The sequence below is a fragment of the Mytilus edulis genome, unplaced genomic scaffold, assembly GCF_963676685.1.
Source record: "Mytilus edulis unplaced genomic scaffold, xbMytEdul2.2 SCAFFOLD_1317, whole genome shotgun sequence".
NCBI classification, from domain to species: domain Eukaryota; kingdom Metazoa; phylum Mollusca; class Bivalvia; order Mytilida; family Mytilidae; genus Mytilus; species Mytilus edulis.
In genome coordinates, this window is record NW_027267195.1 from 1 (window position 1) to 22,336 (window position 22,336).

General features: G+C 31.9%; 1 protein-coding gene across 1 annotated transcript; it reads left to right on the top strand.

The window, feature by feature from the left end:
- Positions 1-67: 67 nt before the first annotated feature.
- Positions 68-22,107, top strand: LOC139504974 (uncharacterized; the record flags this gene model as incomplete). Its single annotated transcript, XM_071294843.1, has 4 exons — positions 68-162; positions 12,829-12,853; positions 13,834-14,091; positions 21,641-22,107. Coding segments are annotated over 4 exons (845 nt in total), but the record flags the coding sequence as incomplete, so codon positions are not given.
- Positions 22,108-22,336: the final 229 nt, after the last annotated feature.

The following is a 22,336-nucleotide window of genomic DNA, read 5'->3' on the forward strand; positions in this document are numbered from 1 at the left end:
CTAACTAATTATATAATTTTAAAACTAGCCATCTACATGATCTATTTATTAGAACTTTCTTTTGCAGGCAAGACTCCATATATGATTATACAAGACAAATCGTTTCAATTTCAACATCCAGATGATCGCAAGGAGATTGAAAGACAACTTAAAATCCTTAAGGTAAACACAATTTCCTTTTCTAAAAAACAACCTTTTGCAGAACGATTTAGCTTTTTTAAATTTTGATTACCTCTAGAAGTGAACTAAATATTGTAAAAACCCAGTTAAGTGTTGACGACGATTGTTATTTTTCAGTATAGTTCGGGCTCAAATAATGGTGAATTACAGAGCATAGTAGTAACTGACTAAATAGCGGCCGCTAGAGCATGACAAATAAATATTATTCCTTTAATAGCAAACTTGTTCCTGTACGGTTCTGAATCACAAGTGTGTATCTCACTTATAAACACGCGTCTTCAATTCATTTAATTGGTGCATTCAACAATATTTGCTATTCTTTACCTAATGGAACTTACTTTAAATAAACCAAATATAAACAACAATAACTGTCCTTTGATATATTGATATATAAAGATTTAGTTTGAAGTTTAGCTGGATCTTGGAAAAGTATTTTTATTGTTCAATGAGCCTGGAAACTTAGATACAATCCGATTTTCAATTTGTGTTCGAACTGTTTATTTACATTTAACCGTTACTAAAATACATCGATATCAATAAAAGGGTAGAACATTTGGTAAATATGTATTTTTCATCCAACGATTTATCGACCCATTTATATCCCGGAAGTCACTCAGAACGAACATTGGTTACTTTTATTCATATTGACATATGGAAAACTTGAACTATAGTTTCGATTATTATCCAACAAATCGCATGACAGTGCAATCTCCGGCGCAGACATCATATCCGTTCCGTTCAATACTTTGTAACACTACACTCAATATCAAGTGCAGTATTGCGGAGCATGAATGGAACGGATATGAACTCTGCGCCTGAGATTCATGACAGTGATCAACGATGATACGGATGGATTCAACAATATAGTTGAAAAGAATAATGACTTTATATTTCTGTTATTTGAATGACACGCAGATTAGAAAAGGTAAAGAATTGACTTTTTAACAACCCCAAACTACATTTCTGTCCGCTCACTTTATTCAGGAATCCAGATTTGGGGACTCGTGTACTATGCCATGAATTCAACATAGTCTCAGGTGTGCGGTATAGGTGATTTCAGGTCTCGATTGAAGTTGTAAGCGTCAGGTGTCACGCAACATGGGGAATTGATAAGACATAGTTATTACGCATAATTACTTTATAAGCTCTTTGTGTACATCCTGGATGTTTGTGTTGCCTAGGGCACAAGTGAGATTGGAATATATCATTGTTACAGTAATACATTAACCACTTTCTGGACTTTAATGGACATGTTAAATAGATAACTTTTGTCAGCAATTGAGAGTTGAGACATTTAGATTAGGAACCATCTCATTAGAACAAAATTATAATTGTTGATTTACACGTTACAATTATCATTGTTATCCAAGCGCGGATTCAGCCAATTTAATAAGGGGAATTCATATACCAGGGAGACCATGAAATATTCACAAAATTTAATAATAAGATTGTTTTTAATTGACAAAAAGGGATTTCCAACCCCTACAATACTCCAATCCAGAATGCGCAAATGCTACCTAACTCGATGAACAGATTCAACAGCGTGGATTTGAGACGAGTTACTGCAGCTTGCTGTTTGTCTACTCGAGACTTATCTCATTTCCAGCCGTTTGATTTTTTTTGTATTTCATTTCTAAACAAAACAAAACATTTTTTTTGGTTAATTTCTTAATATTTTTAATATTAACAATTGTGTAGAAAAAGTATAAAAAATATGTTGGTTTCTTAAAGTTGCATAATTGTCGAAAAGAAGGAAAGACCGTTCTAAATACAAGAAACCGTAAACCGATGCATTGGAGAATGAAGAGTTAATGTCAAACATGGTCTTCGTCTAATACAATGTTATAAAGTAATTGGTACCATATTCAACTCAATAAGACATCACGTGACTTTGTTTACGAACCACCATTTTGAAATATTTTGTCCCATTTAAATTGTATATGTGCTTCAAACAGTTCAATTTTCTATTCAACTTGACACGTTCTTAACTTTTGCAAATCAATCCTCTGTATTCGAACATAATTCTATCTAAAATTGTTGGTTCTGACAGTTTAGTTTTTAATTAAATTACGTCCCTAGAGATTCGTAAAAGTCGTGTTTTTTTCGATATTTCCCCGTTGACTCAATGTTAAAATGGAGCGAGACCACGTCTTCTTTTACTTCAAATTTACAAATTCCGTATATAAAAGTAATTCTTTGCTAATCGATTCACAATATTAAAACATACTAGAACACACCCGTGATATCGCGGGTCCGTGACTGAATTAAAGTATATAACTATGCGCAAGCCTTATTTTAGTATTAGTACTGTCATCTGATAAAGTCATGCCGATTATAAGATACACAATTTTCTCTGCTTTCAAATCTTTCTGTTTGAACCCGTCGAACTGGAACTTATCAATTATTGGTAATATTAATTATTTGGAAAACAAAAAGTCCTGGAATGGAGTATTTTTTAATCAACAGCATTGTCCTATATTAGTTATAAATAAAGTTGAATTATTTGATTCTTTGTTTTACGTCATGCCCGCTAACAAATTGAAACTTATTTTTAGTCCAGATTTTTAGTATTCGTATTGTTATCTTAGAAAGTCTTACGGATTAAAATACTACAATAGGTAACAATATGAAAATTTAGTAGTGTCAACCCTGTGATTATGACCCGTGTATATAGCATATTAATCCTGAATACACCGTTTGGTGGTGCGCCTGTCAGATGCGGAACGTATGTAGATAAGGTAATAGGTAACAGGTGATTATACTATTGGTATCGGTATCGGACTCGACCCGGAACTTCCTAATTATTGGCAATATTAATTACGTGGAAAACAAAAGGGCCTGGAGTGGTGTAATTTTTAATCTACACCTTTGTACTATATTAGTTGTATATAAAGTTGAATTCTTTGATTCGTCGTTTTTACGTGATGACGGCTGACAAATTGGACCTCGTAATTTTAGTATTATAGATATCTGTCGAAATAGTCTACTTAAAATTGTCCCCACATTGATTTAAAAAGGTGATTTTGGGGGATTTTTCAAAATGGCGGATGTGAGTGGAAATGTCTCATCAATTTTAATCATCGTTCATTTTTCATTCAGAAACTGTGCTGTTTCTATTTTTTCTTTGATGATATTGCGATAGGATTTGTTTCAAAAGTTCTAGATGATTTTTTTATTTCAAGTGTAAAGTGAAAAAGATAAGTGGGGAAAATTACCTTTAGTACGACCATACAATTCCTTATGCACCACAAATTAAATACCCTAACCAGTGTGACAACTAGTTGACAACCTGTACATAGATCTTTGTGTATTGCGTTAAAAAACATGCAGAAATAAAAAAAAAATATAACAGATGCATTTGTTGTATTGACTTCTTCTTGAGAAAGAAATGTTATATTTGAAGTATGTTCTGAAAAGGACATTATTTCTTGTGAATATTTTCCTTGACTGAAGCATTTTGCTGGTAGCAATAACAAATTGGTTTCTAAATGATATTTGGAAGAGAGTGGTGGAAATATGCGAATTTGCTTTGTGAAATTCCATAAATTTGAAGTTAGATTTAGTTTATAAGGGTATGGATGGATTTGCATACTTTAAAAGTGTAGTGTAACAATATTAATTATTTCATCATAAGATAGTTTGTTCTCAAAAATGTATTGCTTCAAAAATAAATATCATAATATGTGACTAATTCACACTACATGTGCCTTCTAACCTTATACCTCGTCAAGTATGATAAAGGTATCAAAATATAATTACTAAAACAACAGTCTCCAATAAATGTTAACATAAAAGGGGTGATGTAATAAAATTGTTAATTGAATATCATAATGCATCAATAGCGTGATCAAGAATTTGTCACTTTACAAATCCTTGATGTGATGCATGGTTTCCAACGACAAAAATTATAAGCATAACTTTTGGTGATACTTTATAACTATTAAAGTTCTGTACGTATCCAAACAAAAAAGTACCCTTTGCGAATGCCTCATTTGACTTCTACTATCTTTTATTTTTTTTTCTGCTTCTGGTGCGCATATCATTTTAACGTTTGTTGTTATTTTCCTCACACAGTTGCTCAAATTGATGAGGTCAATTGTCTTCGTAATTAGTCAGAAATCGGAAAAATGCTTTTAATATCGTCCATAGTGTATTTACAAAAAAATCCAGTTTGAGACATTTTCAAATTTATGACAAAAGAAATGATTTCAGCCTCCCAATTGTGAACTTTCTATTTCTATGTAGCAACATTCCAGCAGCACCTGCATACGGAGTATATATCTCCCAATTGATACGATATTCTCGGGCTTGTATTTCCTATCAGGATTTCCTTGATAGAGGATTGCTGCTCACAATAAAGCTTTGAAACAAGAGTTCCAAATGGTGAAGTTGAAAACATCCCTTCGTAAATTTTACAGACACAATCACGAGGTGGTTGACCGTTTTGGAATTACTGTTTCGCAGATGATATCGGATATGTTCCCTATGTTGTAACTATAATATCCTACTCTCTTCACGAATGTGACCTTTCGAATTAGACTATTTACCGAATGTGTAATAACATAAGCAACACGACGTGTGCGACATGTCGAACAGGATCTTTTTACCCTTCCGGAGCACTTGAGATCACCCTTATTTTTTGTGCGGTTCGTGTTGCTTAGTCTTTAGTGTTCTATGTAGTGTTTTCTGTACTATTATTTGTCTGTGTGCCTTTTACTTTAAGCCATGGCGTGATCAGTTTATTTTCAATCTATGAGTTAAACTATCTCTCTGGTTATTTTCGTCTCTCTTTCACAACGTAAGAACAATCGTTTGATTGTTATCTAATTAAAAACAAACATTATGACCAGAGCTGGATTTTTTTTACCTAAAAATGCCAATTGATCGGGTTTTTGACCTGGAAAATTGTATAAAACATGGTTTAAATCGTACTTTCTAGTTAATTTGACCTTCTGATACTGTTTGTAATACTTTTTTTGTCATTTAATGCATCTTGTCTATATTCCAGCTTTGATTGTTTGGAATAACTACAAATTCTCACTTCTTCATACTAGGAACATCAAAAACTATTTTCTTTCTCCTTTTTTCTTTCTTTCTTTAAGTTTTACAGTCTTTCATCTGAATAACGATTCTTAATAACTCGTGCATACGTGGCCTATTTATTTAAATAACTTAATATAAAGTTATATACACATGGATCGTGTAGAGATAATAAGTAGTGATTAAAACTGTGTACAGGAGATGAAGCTATTTATTTGATGTTACAGAGAACAGCTTATCTGAGCTGTTCTCTGAAAGAGTCGACTGTCTGTGAATTTTCAACTGTTGTTGGAAGGAGATTCCATTGCGGTATTGTGTATGGGAGAAATAAAAATCTGTTCAAGTCTTTAGATGTATAAATATGTCTTAAGGTGTGTAATTTATTTTTAGGATATGTGGTGATGACCTTGTTTGTTATTGAGTCATTTGTTACTGAAGTAAATACAGATTGAAATTGTTCTCTTTCTCTGAATAGTGTTATAGTTGCAATTCTCTTGTGGTTCCACATGATAAAAGTGTTCATCGTCCTCGAATTCATTTGATTCTGAATTGAATTGTTCTTTTTCACATGTTTTGTTGTTGTCGCTCGTTTTATGCAATTGTCTCTACTGAATGATTTTCCGTTAATGCTGATTTCATATGATCATTCGTTTACTTTCTGATTAACTATTCCTTTCTACCATGTCTTTTGATATTTGTTTGCCGGTTCCACTCCAAACCGTCTCAATCTTTTAAAGATACTAGTTCATTTGTTCCTCGATTGTAATAATAAGCTTGTCTTTCTTTAGAGTATTGAATTTCCTTTTGTACATTCTGTCCTTCTATTTTCGGTTTAGGTAAACTTTTTTTGTGGGTTTTAGTGTTTTTGTTCTTCTGTTCATCAATCGTATAACGGGACTAGTTTCGAATCCTTGAGTTGGTGTATTTTGAAAGTCTCGTTAGGCTAAATAAGGATCTGATTGTGCATGTTTTCCTTTCCTCATTAACGATTTGGTGGTTTGAACAGCATGTTCTACTTTCCCATTATTTTGTAAATAATATAGTGATGATGTTCCATGGCTAACATCCCTTTTCTCCTGGCAAAACTCCTGATTTCAACACAGTTAAACTGAGGTCCATTGTCAGAAAAACAAGTGTCTGGTATGCCTGATTTGCACACTGTTTCAAAATGGTTTGTTTTGCCACATTTTCAACACGTTTGGACATACACTGGACAGCCGGATCAAGAATGTTCATGTCTTTTTTCACAATATTTGCAGCTGCTATTAGTTCGATATTGCTGCTTTTTATTTTTGACATGAGTGCCTTGTTTCTGTTTGAATTTTGTGTTTGGTTTGTAAAATGCTAACTGCATTTACTTCAGTGTTGAGGGCAGCTGTAGAGTTTTGATTCTTTCGTTAGTAAGCTCAGCAGCTCTTCCAATTTGCGTGGTTTTATCAAGTGTAAGATCTAGCGTACGTAGTAAGCGTTCACACAGACTCGAGTTGCTTATGCCGCAAACAATATGACCACGTACCAGGGGTCATTCAATGCCCAATAACTACATGTGGATGCAAGCAGTTTTAGTTCCATTTGTTGGATGTATCTTCTTCTCATTGATTTCTCATATATCTTTCAACTGTTTCATTTTTCTTGTAATTGCAGTGGTTCTCAAATGTTTCTAGGACCTGTAGGAATATTCTTGCATTCGGTGGACGTTCACATGTCAATGTGTCATAGACTTCCATGCCTTGGGTGCCTACCAGATAAAGACACATTTTCCACCCTATAGTCGCCGTCACGTAAAATTGGCACAATGATGTTTGTCAAAATTTTGTTAAATATCAGCCGCGTTCACTCGAGATGATGTTTTTTAATTAGCGGAGAAAAATCCAGTGCAAATATCCACTACTGTCCTATGTTTTTTGTGTTTGCACTGTATAATCCTGACCTTCACATTTTCTAAGATTATTTACATTGTAAAACCGCCATCTTGGTTTCTATGAGGATCCCTAATTAACATAACATTCGTTACTCTTTAGTAATATCATTGTCATTGATGATACAATTTCCCGCGCTTTTTCCATAAAGATGATGAAAAGCTCCGAGAGACACGAGAAAATAGACAGCTCGTGAAACCCCACGGCAACACCTCAGGAAATAACAATGTCGGATTCCACAATACAAAATAATCTTGGATTATGTGAATGTCAGGATTATACAGTGCAAACACAATAAATAAAGGCAACAGTAGTATACCGCTGTTCAAACTCATAAATCCATTGACAAAAAACAAAATCGGGTCAACTAAAGGTAGGACAGTAGTTGATTTTTGGAATGATATCTGATTCTGTTAATTCAAATAGTCATCTTGAATGAAAGGGGTTGTTAGTTAAAAAAATTTCAACCTAAAACATTGTGCCAATTTTACGTGACGGCGACTATAGCTTTGTCATCTTCCGAGTCTCTTGTCAAATCAATGTACAGATACAATAACTCTTGAACTTCATAAATTATATAAACAAAAGTAGTTTTATATCTGGCGTATTATGCATCTGAAAATAGTTAAAAATAACGCGGAAAAATTATTGTTTTTAACTTGGCATTATTTGCACGTGCAATATGGATCTGTTTTAAAGGTACAACATTATAGCCGCCGTATAATACTTCAATCGATCTGATTGACGTTTTGAAGTTAATGCGTAAGAAGATAAACATTTGGCTAAATATCTGCTTTTTGTCCCAAATTCAAGTCCGGATATTTGTCACACATTAACCGAAATTGGTTTAGTTTTTCTAGTTATATGTCCTTATTATGCTATTTAGCGAAGATCATTTGTAGTCATTATCAAGCTTATTTCTTGTCCATTTTAGAATTTTCGAAGTCTTTAGATTTCTTTATGTTGTTTGGTATTGATGTTTATTCGTTTATGTTAAATTTAACAGGGAAAGTGAATATCATTGTAGGGTGCGCTTGGTTTACAGGTGAGTTTGTTTTGATTTGTATTCAAGTCAATGGACAATTTCACTCTCTCGTTAAATAAAAATAATTATATGCCCTTATAAGGCGATTTAACGAAGATTAACTGTAATCATTTACAAGGTAATTTCTTGCTCATATTAGAATTTCAGTAGCCTGATGATTTCTTTATGTTGAGCTATGATACTTCGTTTAAAAGAGGGACGAACGATACCAAAGGGACAGTCAAACTCATAAATCTAAAATAAACTGATAACGTCATGGCTAAAAATGAAAAAGACAAACAGACAAACAATAGTTCACATGACACAACATAGAAAACTAAAGAATAAACAACACGAACCCCACCAAAAACTAGGGGTGATCCGGAAGGGGGTAAGCAGATCCTACTCCACATGTGGCACCCGTCGTGTTGCGTATGTGATAACAAATTCGGTAAATAGTCTAATTCGGTAGGTCCCATTCATGAAAGGGAAAGGGATTGTAGTTACGACGTTAGGAACATATCCGATATCATCTGCGAAACGGTAATTCCATACCGTTCAACCAAATCGTGATGGCGTCCGTAAAATTTACGAAGGAATGCTTTCAACTTCACCATTTGGAAGTCTTGGTTTAATAGCTTCCTTGTGAGCCTCTATCAAAAAAATCGTGATAGGAAATTCAAGCACGGGAATATCGTATCAATTGGGAGATTTGTACCCCGTATGCAGGTGCTGCTGGAATGTTGCTACTTAGAAATGGAAAGTTCACAATTGGAAAGCTGAAATCATCTCTTTTGTCGTAAAGTTTTGTTTTCAACCGACCCTCATTGTCAATTTCTAGATGTAAGTCAAGATATGAGGCCGAATTAACTGTATCTGTAGTATCCTTTATCTCTAGTTCGATGGGATAGATGCGTTCCACATAGTCACCAAATTTTGAATTATTTAGTGAAAGAACATCATCTATATAGCGGAAAGTTGAGTTAAAGGATATTGCTAACTATTATCTTTCTTCCTTAAGAAGTTCCTGCATGAAGTCAGTCTCATAATAATAAAGAAACGAGTCGGCAAGTAGAGGGGCACAGTTTGTTTCCATTGGAATGCCGACAGTCTGTTGAAAAACACGTCCTCCGAACGTATCAAATATTTTGTCAATAAAAAAATCAAGCATCTTGATAATATCAGTTTCAGAATTTTTTTGTTTGAATCAGAGTGATTCTTTACAAAGTAAGATTTACCCCTCTCTAAGACAAGATACTTGTGTCTACGTTGGCCATTCTTTTTTATGAAGCAAAGCAATACCAACTCGTTCAATTTGTCTTTAGTTTGGAATGTGGAATACTTGTGAAAAGAGTAGAAAAGTCAAATTTTTAATACTGTAACAAGATGAAAGGGAATTATATTGTATGTCCTCTAAAAGATCTTTGGAATTTTTAAGTATCCACATCTGAATCACGCAACCTCTAGAATAGGCAGTTTCACATTAACTTTGAAGCCCGTCTTTGATTGCTGATAAAATAGATCTTAATAATTTAGAAAGAGGTTTCGTGGAGCACTTGGAAGACCCAGCAATATACCGTTGTTTGTAAGGACACTTGTGTAGTTTAGGTATCCAATACAGTGATGGAAGATTCATTTCTTCATCTTTGGTTGAAATTCCAAAGGAACATAAAACAGACCTATGATTATCCAGGATTTCCTCTTTGGTAAGTGTCGTGAGGGTATATGTTGAGTTTCCAAGTGAATTGTCAATACCTAATTCGTTTATCAAGCAGTTAATGTAATGAGTTTCACACACAAAAACGATGTTGTTTGGGGCTTTATCTGCGGGGACAACAACACATTTGTCATGGAGGTAGACTGGTCATTTGACATATCTGCAATAAGTACAAGTTATATTACAAATATAAAAAGAGAGGCATGACCATACTAATTCTACTTGTATTTTTGTCCATCTGATGAGTTAAGCCTTTTTCAACTGATTTTTATAGTTCGTTCTTATGTTGTACTGTTATACCACTGTCCCAGGTTAGGGGGAAGGTTAGGATCCCGCTTACATGTTTAACCCCGCCACATTATTTATGTATGTGTCTGTCCCAAGTGAGGAGCCTGTTATTCAGTGGTTGTCGTTTGTTTATGTGTTACATATTTGTTTTTCGTTCATTTTTTTACATAAATAAGGTCGTTAGTTTTCTCGTTTGAATTGTTTTACATTGTCTTATCGGGGCCTATTATAGCTGACTATGCGGTATGGGCTTTGCTCATTGTTGAAGGCCGTACGGTGACCTATTGTTGTTAATGTCTGTGTCATTTTGGTCTTTTGTTGATAGTTGTCTCATTGGCAATCATACCACATCTTCTTTTTTATATAATGAAGGTTGAAAAAATTAAGTTTAAAAAATATCCTACCTACATTTTGACAAAAACACATATCACATGCAGATAAGTGGGAATACTGGTGACCTTGGTCAAGAAACGAAACAATGTCGTGAACTGGTATATAAATCGTCTGTTATCCTTTCAATTCTTATTCTGCATTGAAGTTATTCGAGGCCTTTACGACTTCTGCAATTAAAATATCGCTAGCAATGATAACGCCAGACTAACATGTTCTTTGTTTGGCAAATAAAACAATGGCAGCCATGTAATGCTTAGCAAGTTAGCTGTGAGGTTCAATTAGGTTCGACTAGTTTTATCTGGTAGAAGAGATTTGTACTAAATTGTCAAAATTGATGACATTACAAAGAGATTTTTGTCAAGAAAAAAGTCGGCTTCTATAGTTTGACCACACTTTCGAACGTAAAATCATACTCAGATTTATCAGTGGATTTTGTTCTATATGTCATTCTGTGGTCAAACATGCCGCATTATAAGCTAAATTATTGAGCAAATTATCTTATTTGAAAAATCATTTTAGCGTCGCATGCTCTAGCAGCAGCATATTTTAGAATTGCTTAAATTCCGCTAGATGCAATGATATGTAATGTAATCACCTATTTATCAAATAGTTTCTTACAAATATTACACTTTGATGTATTAGGAGGATGAACATCTTTTTCAGACAGCAAATAATTAAATAAATTGGGCTTCATAACTGGTTACTTTGCTACTTTTGTAGCTTTGATAACACAACCTATGATACCTCAATACGGTTGATTCAGTTAATGGATTTGTTCGATTATTCATTATAAAAAAAAATCATTTCGCCTCCGTTTGCTGTAGTAATTGTCGGACTTTTGCGTCCAGATTCTGTTCATACGATAAAAATTTAGTCAATAGCAGAATTGCAGATAATAAATTTGTAAACATCAACTTTAACTCGCTTTTCTTAGGAACGCGCGGATCCTGTTTTAACGAGAGAATGAAATTGTTCATTGACTTGATTACAATACGAAGCATAAAACATTAAAAAATAAACATTAATATCAAACAACCTAAAGTTTTCATCAGACATCGGAAATTCTAAAATGAACAAGAAATAAGCTTGATAATGACTACAAATGATCTTCGCTAAATTGCCTAATAAAGGCATATAACTAGAAACCAAACCAGCTTCGGTTAATGTGTGACAAATTTCCGGACTTGAATTCAGGACAAAAAGCAGATATTAAGCCAAATATTTATCTTCTTATACATTAACTTCAAAAAGTCAATCGGTTTGATTGAAGTATAATACGGCGGCTTTCATGTTGTACCCTTTAAACACATCTATATTGCATGTGCAAATAATGCCATGTCAAAAACAATGTTTTTTACGCGTTATTTCAACTATTTTCAGATGCATACTACTCCACATATAGAACTTCTTTAAAAATACTTTTATAGTTTATGAAGTTCAAGAGTAACTGTATTTGCCGATTTCGTTCACAAATTATTTTTAGAAGGGGTAAGTTATGAAATTTGTCTACCGAATCAGCAGTGGGGTATTCGTTGTAAGTTGAGTAACGTCAGTTAAGGCTGTTTTTAACGTCATTTGTACCAGGTTTGATATTTAAGAAAAAACATTCGTGTGAAGCTGAAAAATCGATAGATAATTTTAGACATTAAAATTCTTTGAGGAATTTAAGTAATTTAATCTCGTTAACTATGCGACTTTTTCAACATTCGCCGCTCCACATAACTTCTTCTTTCCATCTTTTCCACGCATCAGTGAGGTTTCAAGCTTCAACATTAAATTTCTCGGGTGCCCGTAGCTTATCCATTGTTCCCAGAAAATGTTTTTTTTTACGGGACTTCTATTTGTTGCTTATTTCTATGTTTTAGGGATAGTGTTTTGCTTTCTTGGTTACTTCCCTGTTTGCAAATGACGGAATCTTTATATTTTTTTCAAAAATTGCCATTGTTTTGTCTTTTGGCAATCTGACACCATGTATCAAATTTGGTTTCGAGTAAAATATACATAAACACAGTACGTTGAACTACATATTTTTAATAACAAAACAAAGCATTATGTATACATTCCATTCTAACAGTTTGTAAATAAACAATAGCTAAATTAAGTATGCAGACCAGGATGCGTCTTATAAATTGGAGCATTGTTACAATGACTACATTTGTTTATAATGTTGATAGTTGTTTTACTGTTAATATGTTTTATCCTTATTTTTTACCACACTTTGTGAATAACTGTAACAAAATGAATGTATCACACTTTTGTTTTACTAGGAGTATGAGGAATATTGGCAGCTCGGTAAGTTGTCATCAGAAATGCTGATATTTTTTTAACTGTTTTCATTGTTGATTGACAATAACTTAACATTAGAATTTAATAAGATTTCTTGCGCAATTAAATATTTGTTTCAACTGTTAGATGATTATCCTTGATGAAAAATAAATTTGATTTAAATGAAGTTTCTTTATTTAAATTGGGGCGATGGCACTTTTCCCCCCAAAAAACTATAAGTTGACGATAAGCGATACTTTTATATGCTGGTGGACGTTTTACAAAACTTTTGAATTTTTCGAAAAACTAAGGATTTTCTTACCCCAGGAGTAGATTACCTTAGCCGTATTTGGCACAACTTTTGGGAATTTTGGGTCCTCAATGCTCTTCAACTTTGTATTTGGTTGGCTTTTTAACTATTTTGATCTGAGCGTCACTGATGAGTGTTATGTAGACGAACCGCGCGTCTGGCGTATAAAATTATAATCCTGGTACTTTTGACAATTAATTATCCCCGATGGTATCGCCAACCCAGTAGTCACCACTTCGGTGTTGACATGACTATCAATTATATGGTAATTATTATATATTTCCTGTAACAAAACTTTGAATTTTTCGAAAAACTAAATATTTTCTTAACCCAGAAATAGATTACCTTAGCCGAATTTGGCACAACATTTTGGAAATTTTGGTCTTAAATGCTCTTCAAACTTGTACTTGTTTGGCTTTATAACTATTTTGATCTGAGCGTCACTGATGAGTCTTATATAGACGAAACGTGCGTCTGGCGTATTAAATTTTAATCCTGGTACCTTTGATAACCACTATATGGTGATTTTTTTGATATTGAAAATGCAGATATCTTTATATTTGTTTAAAGAGACGAGTGTATGTTAAGGTTATCTAAACAAATCTTATATTATCCACTACTAGTAATACAAATCTTTATGACATATGTTTTATTTCTTACCCTAACCTATTGCTTTAATAGAATTAAAATTTCATAGGTTTACCAATAGAAATAAAACAACTTGACAAAAAATCAGCTAAAGTATTTACTAGTTTATTGGAGGAAGAAGGATACGAGCACTATGAAGCTCGGGTTATGTTAGCAGGAGAACAAGGAACTGGTAAAACTACTATTGCAAGATATCTAGTTGGTGAAGGTCCGACTAAAACTCGAATATCGACCGATGGAATACAGTTATATAACGGATTGTCTTTTATCGACCGTGAAAACGAAGAATGGTTGCATGGTAAACAAGGTAAGGATTTGTATGTGTATTTTGGTTTATAATGTCAATTCCATGTTAACAAATGTCATCATTAACTAACTACAGTCAATCGTAGAACATCATAATGAACGCAAGTGCAGTTATAGTTATATTTTCATTTATTTTAAAATTTTAACGTAATGTATCGAATAGTTATTTTGTCAATAATGTTGTTCAATATCATAACAAATATCAATTAATACGCGTTCAATTCCTGTCACAGTTTGTTACTGGTAAAAAATTTATTAAGCTCGTTTTTCACGGTACTTGTCTATCCCAAATTCATGTATTTGGTTTTGATGTTATATATATATGTTATATTTGTTATTCTCGTGGGAATTTGTCTATGTGTGTTACATTTTAGTGTTATGTCGTTGTTCTCCTCTTATATTTAATGCGTTTCCCTCGGTTTTAGTTTGTTACCCCGATTTAGTTTTTTGTCCATGGATTTATGAGTTTTGAACAGCGGTATACTACTGTTGCCTTTATTTAAATATTAATATATTTTTTTACAGATTCTGGTATTGATAATAAATATTTAAAAATTATTCTGAAATACATTGTTAACAGCTAAAAACATTATTCAAAAAATATATTGTTAATTAAGTGTAATGCATTACAATTTTCTATGTACTTGAATGTAATGCGTAGTTGGACAATTTTTAATTACATGTAATGGTAATTCAATTATTTACAATGAAAAAAGCAGGTAATGCTAAATTACTTTTGAATAACATTTCTATTACATGTACTTGTATGGTGTCAATGGTGTCAATGATAAGAAAGATTAATATTTATTTTATATTTAATATCAATATATCAGTTACATTCTTTTTAATACTAAAACTGTAATTCATTCTTTAGTATTAATATTATTCATTTGACATCAGGAAATGTTTGCTGAATACGACTTATAATTTGAAACGAATAATGAGAGAATCATGTATTAGTTTTATTCAGTTTTTTAAAAGAAAGATTTTTATCTTAATAGAGTAAGAATAGTAGTTAATTACCTTGTTGAAACAAAAACCCTAGGTTAATCCACTATACACGTATATACATATCAACAATACATGTATATATGGTCAAAAGAATGTGTAAATATTGTGGAATAATCTTTCTTAGACAGCTCATTTATAATTTTAAATTACTGCACACAATCAGTTTGCCAAATAAGTTTACACAAAAGAATAATTGAAATAAAAATTATCAGCTGTAAAAACAATCAGCAATTAATCAGATTAAAATGTGTAATAAAAAAAAACCTAGTGACAATGCCGCTATTTCACGTACTTTATCTAATTAACAAAATATTGCTAATATTTGGACATTTTTCATTGTTGGTACTAAAAATATTTTCAATATTGTGACAAGCATACACTTTGTTATTTGCAAAGTAAAAAAACAATGAAGAAAATGTTTAAATTTTTATTTTTTTTTAAATTTATATTATTTTTAATGAAATGACTCCATTTCTGAGATGTCAAAATAACCCTTTGTGTATTGGCAAGTTAAAAGGAACAAATTCCCTCTTCTATTAACACATCTAATGATCTAACGATACCTGCCACAGCAGCTCCTGTAGAAAGACTTGATAGAATTACTGGCAAAGTGTTCAGACCAGAGATATGCAGACTAAATGTCAAAACATTAAATCTACAAATGATGATCAGATGCAAAGCTTTCATGAAAATTATGATAAAATATAATGTGTTATTTAAAAACCAAACAGCCTATTGAGTTCTACTAGTGATGTTTCCTTAAAACTTTGTGTGAAAGTATTTCATGATTTGAGGAACAAAGTATGATGAAAAAATTTGTGGTCACCGACTGAAAAACTTGTCCAGTGTTAAATAACATCTTCAAGTGATTTCTTCGACAAAAAATTAAGGAGGAAAGTGCCGCGTGTACTCTTCAAAATAAAGCAAAAAAATGTGTATGTCACCGACCTTTCAAAAGAGTTATTTTCATGTTTGTTCCACGTTCGTTTTGAAGAAAAGAGTTGTCTTTCGTCAGAACATTGAATCTGACGTCAAAGTACAAGCTTTCCTTGCTGGCGCACTATTTGAAAACAAATCGCTAATTGGACGTTTGAAACCCTAATTAATGGTAACCAAAGAGTTGCTCTGCGCGCATTAGGAGATTAGATGTAAGCTTTAGTAAGATCAGGTAAAAGCTTGATCATTTCTCCTTAAGACAATTTGGAATGAAACAAATAACAAACGACAATGAACCTAATTTTATTTTTTCTATAAGATTTTGTCAAATAAGCAGTACAGATACATTAATAACTTAATTGCATGATCGGATATTATTTTACGAAATAAGATCAAATTATAAGCGTAAGACATTATAATTTACTAGTGTAAAGTTAAACAGTCGTACGAGATTTGCGCAAATTTAAAAAATCCTTCAATAGCGCCTATTATATTTTCATCACAAGCCCAATACTATATTTGATTTACCAGTAAATACATGTACATGTGGTAAACCTAGAATGTATACTGGTAATATATGGATATTAACAGTGTTTCCTTCTGTTTTATGATCATTTTTGTCATATCGTTCGAAAACTTCGTTTTGATACGAGAAAAAAACCATGGACTTCTTCGTTTGCAAGTACAACAAGTATATAACAGATGTGTAGTATATACATACTCGACAAGAACAGATAATAATTCTTTGTTTTACGTTTTTAATTATCTTATTGAGATGCTTTTAATTCATTCATAACATATGTACAACTGGCTAACAAAAGAGGTTCATATGGTAAATAAAACAAAAATGTGTCCATAGTACACAGATTCCCAAAACTCACTATCCCTTTCTATGTTCAATGGACCGTGAGATTGTGGTCAAAACTCTGATTTGGCAATACAATAAGAATGATCATATCATAAGGAACATGTGTACTAAGTTTCAAATTGATAGGATTTCAACTTCATCAAAAACTATCTTGACAAAACACTTTGACCAGAAACTTTAACCTGAAGCGGGACAGACTAACGAACGGGCGGACGCGCGAACAGACAAACAGACGCCCAGACCAGAAAACATAATGCCCATAAATTGGACATAAAACAACTTTCACCTATATTTAACCTGTACACAATCGGCGCAAATGAAAGACAAAATCTACGCAAGTAAAAAAAAAAGAAATACAGATCGGCGCAAATGCAAAAAGTCGAATTCAAAATTTATATTTTATTATTTTTCATAGAACGAAGGTTTTTAATATAGTGCAGTATCTTTTGTATCCACAAGATATAAGCGCGACGCTTTATTGCTCTTTGCTTGTAAGATGTTTAGGCGTACACCATGTTGGGATCCGTGAAAAACTCGAAATAGAGGTTTCTCAACATCTGCCGAACGAACGAAAATTGACATAAATTGACGTAACTTACCGTAACGAGAAAAGGGGGAGGAGCCTTAATTTTTTTCAATATTGTTGGAATATCGGCTTTGATCTTCTTTTCTTTGATATGTCTTTTATACATATTGGATTTTGTAAACCATTTCGTGTGGTAGACATTAAATTGACTTGATATATATGTTATATGATATATAATTACGGTTTGATAAAAACAGTTGAAAATCTTATTGATCAACGGATTAAGGCGTAGAATATAAAATATTTAGACCCAGGACAACAATCGAACAAGAGATTTTGATAATAGTTATCAAAAGTACCAGGATTATAATTTAGTATGCCAAACGCGCGTTTTTTCTACATAAGACTCATCAATGACGCTCATATCAAAATATTTATAAAGTCAAACAAGTACAAAGTTGAAGAGTATTGAGGACCCAAAATTCCAAAAAGCTGTGCCAAATACGGCAGACAACATCATTTCGAATTTTTAAGTACATATATATATAGGAAAAAGGGTAAATATAGAACTTTGGATTGAAAGGTAATAGGAATCTTTTAAATTTATCAAGGATCAGATACAGGAGGTTTTTTGCAAATATGAGGTAAAACTTATTTAAGCGTGAGCGCCTCTAGTTTTTAATTTTGAAAAAAAAAAAACATTCTCATATCCGGTAACCTTAAAGGGACGATATCAAAAGATCAATGTAAGATAAAAAAAAAAAAAAAAAAAAAAGAAGCTTAATTCAAATAGTTTTAAAAAAAATAATAAAAAACCAGTTTAACACTTTATAAAGCTGTTCTGTAATGTATTTAGGTGTCTGATAGTTTGTTTTTTTTTTTGCTTTGTTTTCATGACAGTTCTTGTTCTCTTTGTGTATATTTTATAATCGTACATATTTTTGTATATATAATTATTTGTTCTTTTTTGTTTACGTGGATCCTGTATAAGTTGTCTTCGTTTTTTATCTCTCATTTTTTTCTTTTTACTTAAGGAATGGTTTTTGTAGAAAATGTACCTTTAAAAATTATATAACTATAATTTTTGTTACTGATGTAGCACTTATACTTTCAATAAGAATACACATAACTCTATAACGATTGATCGAGTGCACCTTTACATTTCTGTAACGTATTCCCAAAAATAATTTAATAGCAAGTAAGATCATTTATACCTAGCGCACATTGAGGACTGTCCTAATGGAGGCTTTATTCGAGGAGACAAAATTAACCCAAACTCGCCCTCCTTTCGATTCGTTCCATATCTATAACGTATGTGTGGATATAATAAATGAAAAATACCAAACATGTGTCTTCTCATTCACTTTCCAATAATTTTACAATAGCTAATCTCGCCATGAAAAGAATGGAATACTTGTCACGGAAGTTAAACATCCAACAATCAATTAAATTAAATGCAATCCAGACGCGCCAATATTTTTCAACAACATTTCAAACTGCCAATATTCTTTCAAATGGATAAGGGAGATACATCGAACGAATATATTTGACATGTTCATGTAAACAAACGAAATTCAACAAAATAAAATAAATTAGAACACCGGTGTTTTACCACAAAAATAAAAAGCAACGTTGCAAAAATACTATGCAATTGTTAACTGTTGCATTTTAACACACTGCAATATCGGTTGACATGTGTCATGGGTTTTATTATAACAAAATTGCTGCTCCTTAATGATACGTTCGTAGAGTTTCGTTCGTTCGTTAAAATCAATCGGGTTCAGGACCAATCCAGTATATCTTATCATAATCCTTCGTTTTTAAATCAATTTCCTATGTGTATACATTTAGAGTAATCAAGAGCTGGTAAACTCAGTGTATGATAAATATTTCCTGTTATGGAATATATTCTTTGCATTTATTTCCATATTTTTCTAGAAATTCACCCAATTGCATGTTTGTAGTTTAATTATTGTGTGTATATTAATAAAAGGTGTTTCGGTTACGGTCATGTTGACCTAGGCTTATCCTCATCAGGTATCCCTAGCCTATGTGTTTTCTTCTTTGTAATATGTAGAATAGTTCCAATTTGATTTCTCTTATGGGGATACGACACCTGTTTATACATTCGTTTTTTATCTTTTTTCTTCTTTTTTTTTTTGGTATTGTTTCCTCTTATTTATCAATAAGCTATGAAGTAAGTTTATTGTTCTTTATATTTTTTTCTTTGTTGATTTCGTGTTTATATATTTTTTCCGTCTATGAATTAGTTAAATACTCTTTAGATTAGTATGTCTCTTTGTATGTAAAACGTTTTCTCATTGCTTTTAATACTTTATTTGAGATATTAAATATCTTTTTTTGTTATTCTATTTGAGAACAATTTAGTTATTGAAGAAGCGTCTATTTGAGAGATTACTTTGTATTTGCTATTCTATTAATAGCAGTCTCTATTTGAGAGATTACTTTGTATTTGCTATTCTATTAATAGCAGTCTCTATTTGAGAGATTATTATATGTTCTTTTTGAGAATAACTTGTATTATCAATCCTCAGAGTATCAATCTCAATTTGAGAGATGATTATTACTGTTTTATCAATCTCTATTTGAGAGATGATTATTACAGTTTTATCAATCCCTATTTGAGAGATGATTATTACTGTTTTTTTCACAAAAACAAAAGCAGTCTCTATTTGAGAGATTACTTTATTTTTGCTATTCTATTAATATCTCTTTTTGAGTTTCTTATTACTTTCTTATCGGTTAAAATTTAGCTACTCTTATTGGATAACAAGGGCCAACTGATATTCTTCATTCCTCGGTAATACTTTATATCTGTCTTTAACAGAAAAAAAACGGACCAGAAAATCGGTCGTTAACAAACTTTTACATGTTAATGACCAAGGCGCGAGTTTTTTTCTGTTTAGAGAGATGTCTCTTTAAGGTAGATACGTGGTATACCGCCATCTTGGATTTTACAATCACAGTACGATATCTGTCTAGTTATTTGTCCAAATCTTCAAACTTGAAGACATATTTGCAATTTAGTAGTTAGACTGTTTATTTATATAAACAAAACTTAGTGATTTATTTTATTATCCAAAATATTTTAAAATAAAAAAATATACTGGACTAATAGGGAGATTTTGTCATTTTTACTTGTAGCAAGAAAACAAGTTCGGTGACACTATTTTCTTTTTATTTAAACATACAATAAAACCTATCTTCTCTCAATTAATTTAAAAATTCTATCTCATAGAAATTTTTTTATGCACACAAATGTATTTTTTCATGAACAATCTAACCAAATTTAGGCAATTTTCCTCGTCTCATAAGTCGAAAAATAGCACGGATAGTGTGAGTGCTAATGAGACATCCGTCTTTACAAGTCACAAGTTGTTGTAAAAGTAAACCATTTGAGGTCAAATTACGGTCTTCAACACGGAGCCTTGGTCCACACAGAAAGAGCTATAAAGGGCTTAAAAATGATTAAAATGATAATATGTGTATATCTTTTTTTAAAGAAGAAAATTGAGAATATTGAAGCTATACCGAAAAAAAAACCAAATATACTTCCAAAGTAACCTCTCGTTTGAACATTGTATAAGGTTGGTTAGATCCAAACAAAGATACTCTTTGGCAATAAATGTATAGAAATAAGGTGTTTTGTTTTTTTAAATTAAGTTCTCTCCATTCAAATTGCTACCGAGGCATCACAAAGTTAACTCACTAGATTTGTTTTTATCATAGAATCTTTATCATACTCTGAAATTGAAACAAAAACGATTTCTTACATCAAAATAAAAAAAAATCTTTTTTTTTAATAGTCCATTTTCAAGCAGAAAGATCATTTTGTCTAGTCGACTTGACAGTTTCACAATTGAAAGTCATTATTTTTTGCTCTCATATACGTAATATTTTTTGTTTTTGGCCTTTAAATTGAAATATGCTACTTCCATAAATATATTCTTGTTAAATTATTTACTTTTCTGATACTCGAACGATTCTTAATTCATGTATAATAGCACTTCAAGTATTCCCTTATTATTCTGCATATTTATCATAATGATTTTGCCTTGTATTTATTTTTTTTTTCAACTAAATCACAACCGAAATGTTGTGACAGACAGACATTTATATATAAAACTAAATGAAAATTGAAATCAAGATGCTTGCGTTATAATGTAACGCTTTGTTTATGTTTTCTAGATTTCACATTATCAGAAGTCGCCATCAGCAGATCTTTACGAACAGATACAAGTACATCGATAAACGTCAAAGAAAAAGAGAAAACGACATATCAAGATACAAGTATTCATAACCGTCTTTCATATCCAACGCTTAACACTGAAACTATAAGCAGTAGTCACATAACTGAAACCCAGCAAGCCTTTAATGAAAAAAGGATTTTAGAAGAAAAACAAATCACAATCAAGGCAGCAAATGAGTCGTCACAGGATCATTTCGTGGAATCCACAGACGAAGTAAAACATAAAGAAATTCCTCCTTCACCAGACAAATTGAATGAAAATCCAATGCAAAAACCTGACTTATGTGTCTCTGCAAAAGAAAAAAAAGAAGAATATGTTCAGACAGGTATGGATTTGACAAATACTATAAAGTCTATTGTTTTGATTCATTATAGAAAGTTCTCAGTTAAAATAGCAAAACATTAACATATATATTATGTCAATTATACAAACAATTTCGAAAGTTGAGAAACACATCTATATTGATTAAATGTGTATTAGCAAATGTTACCATCAATGACTAAAAAACTCATATTACAATCATATCAACAGTTCCGTCGAAAGAACTTTTATTCGAACAAATACAAAAATTATTCAAAAATATGATCCCGCAATATTTTAAATTTGAAATTTTTCAAATTGATTGTTCCAAATA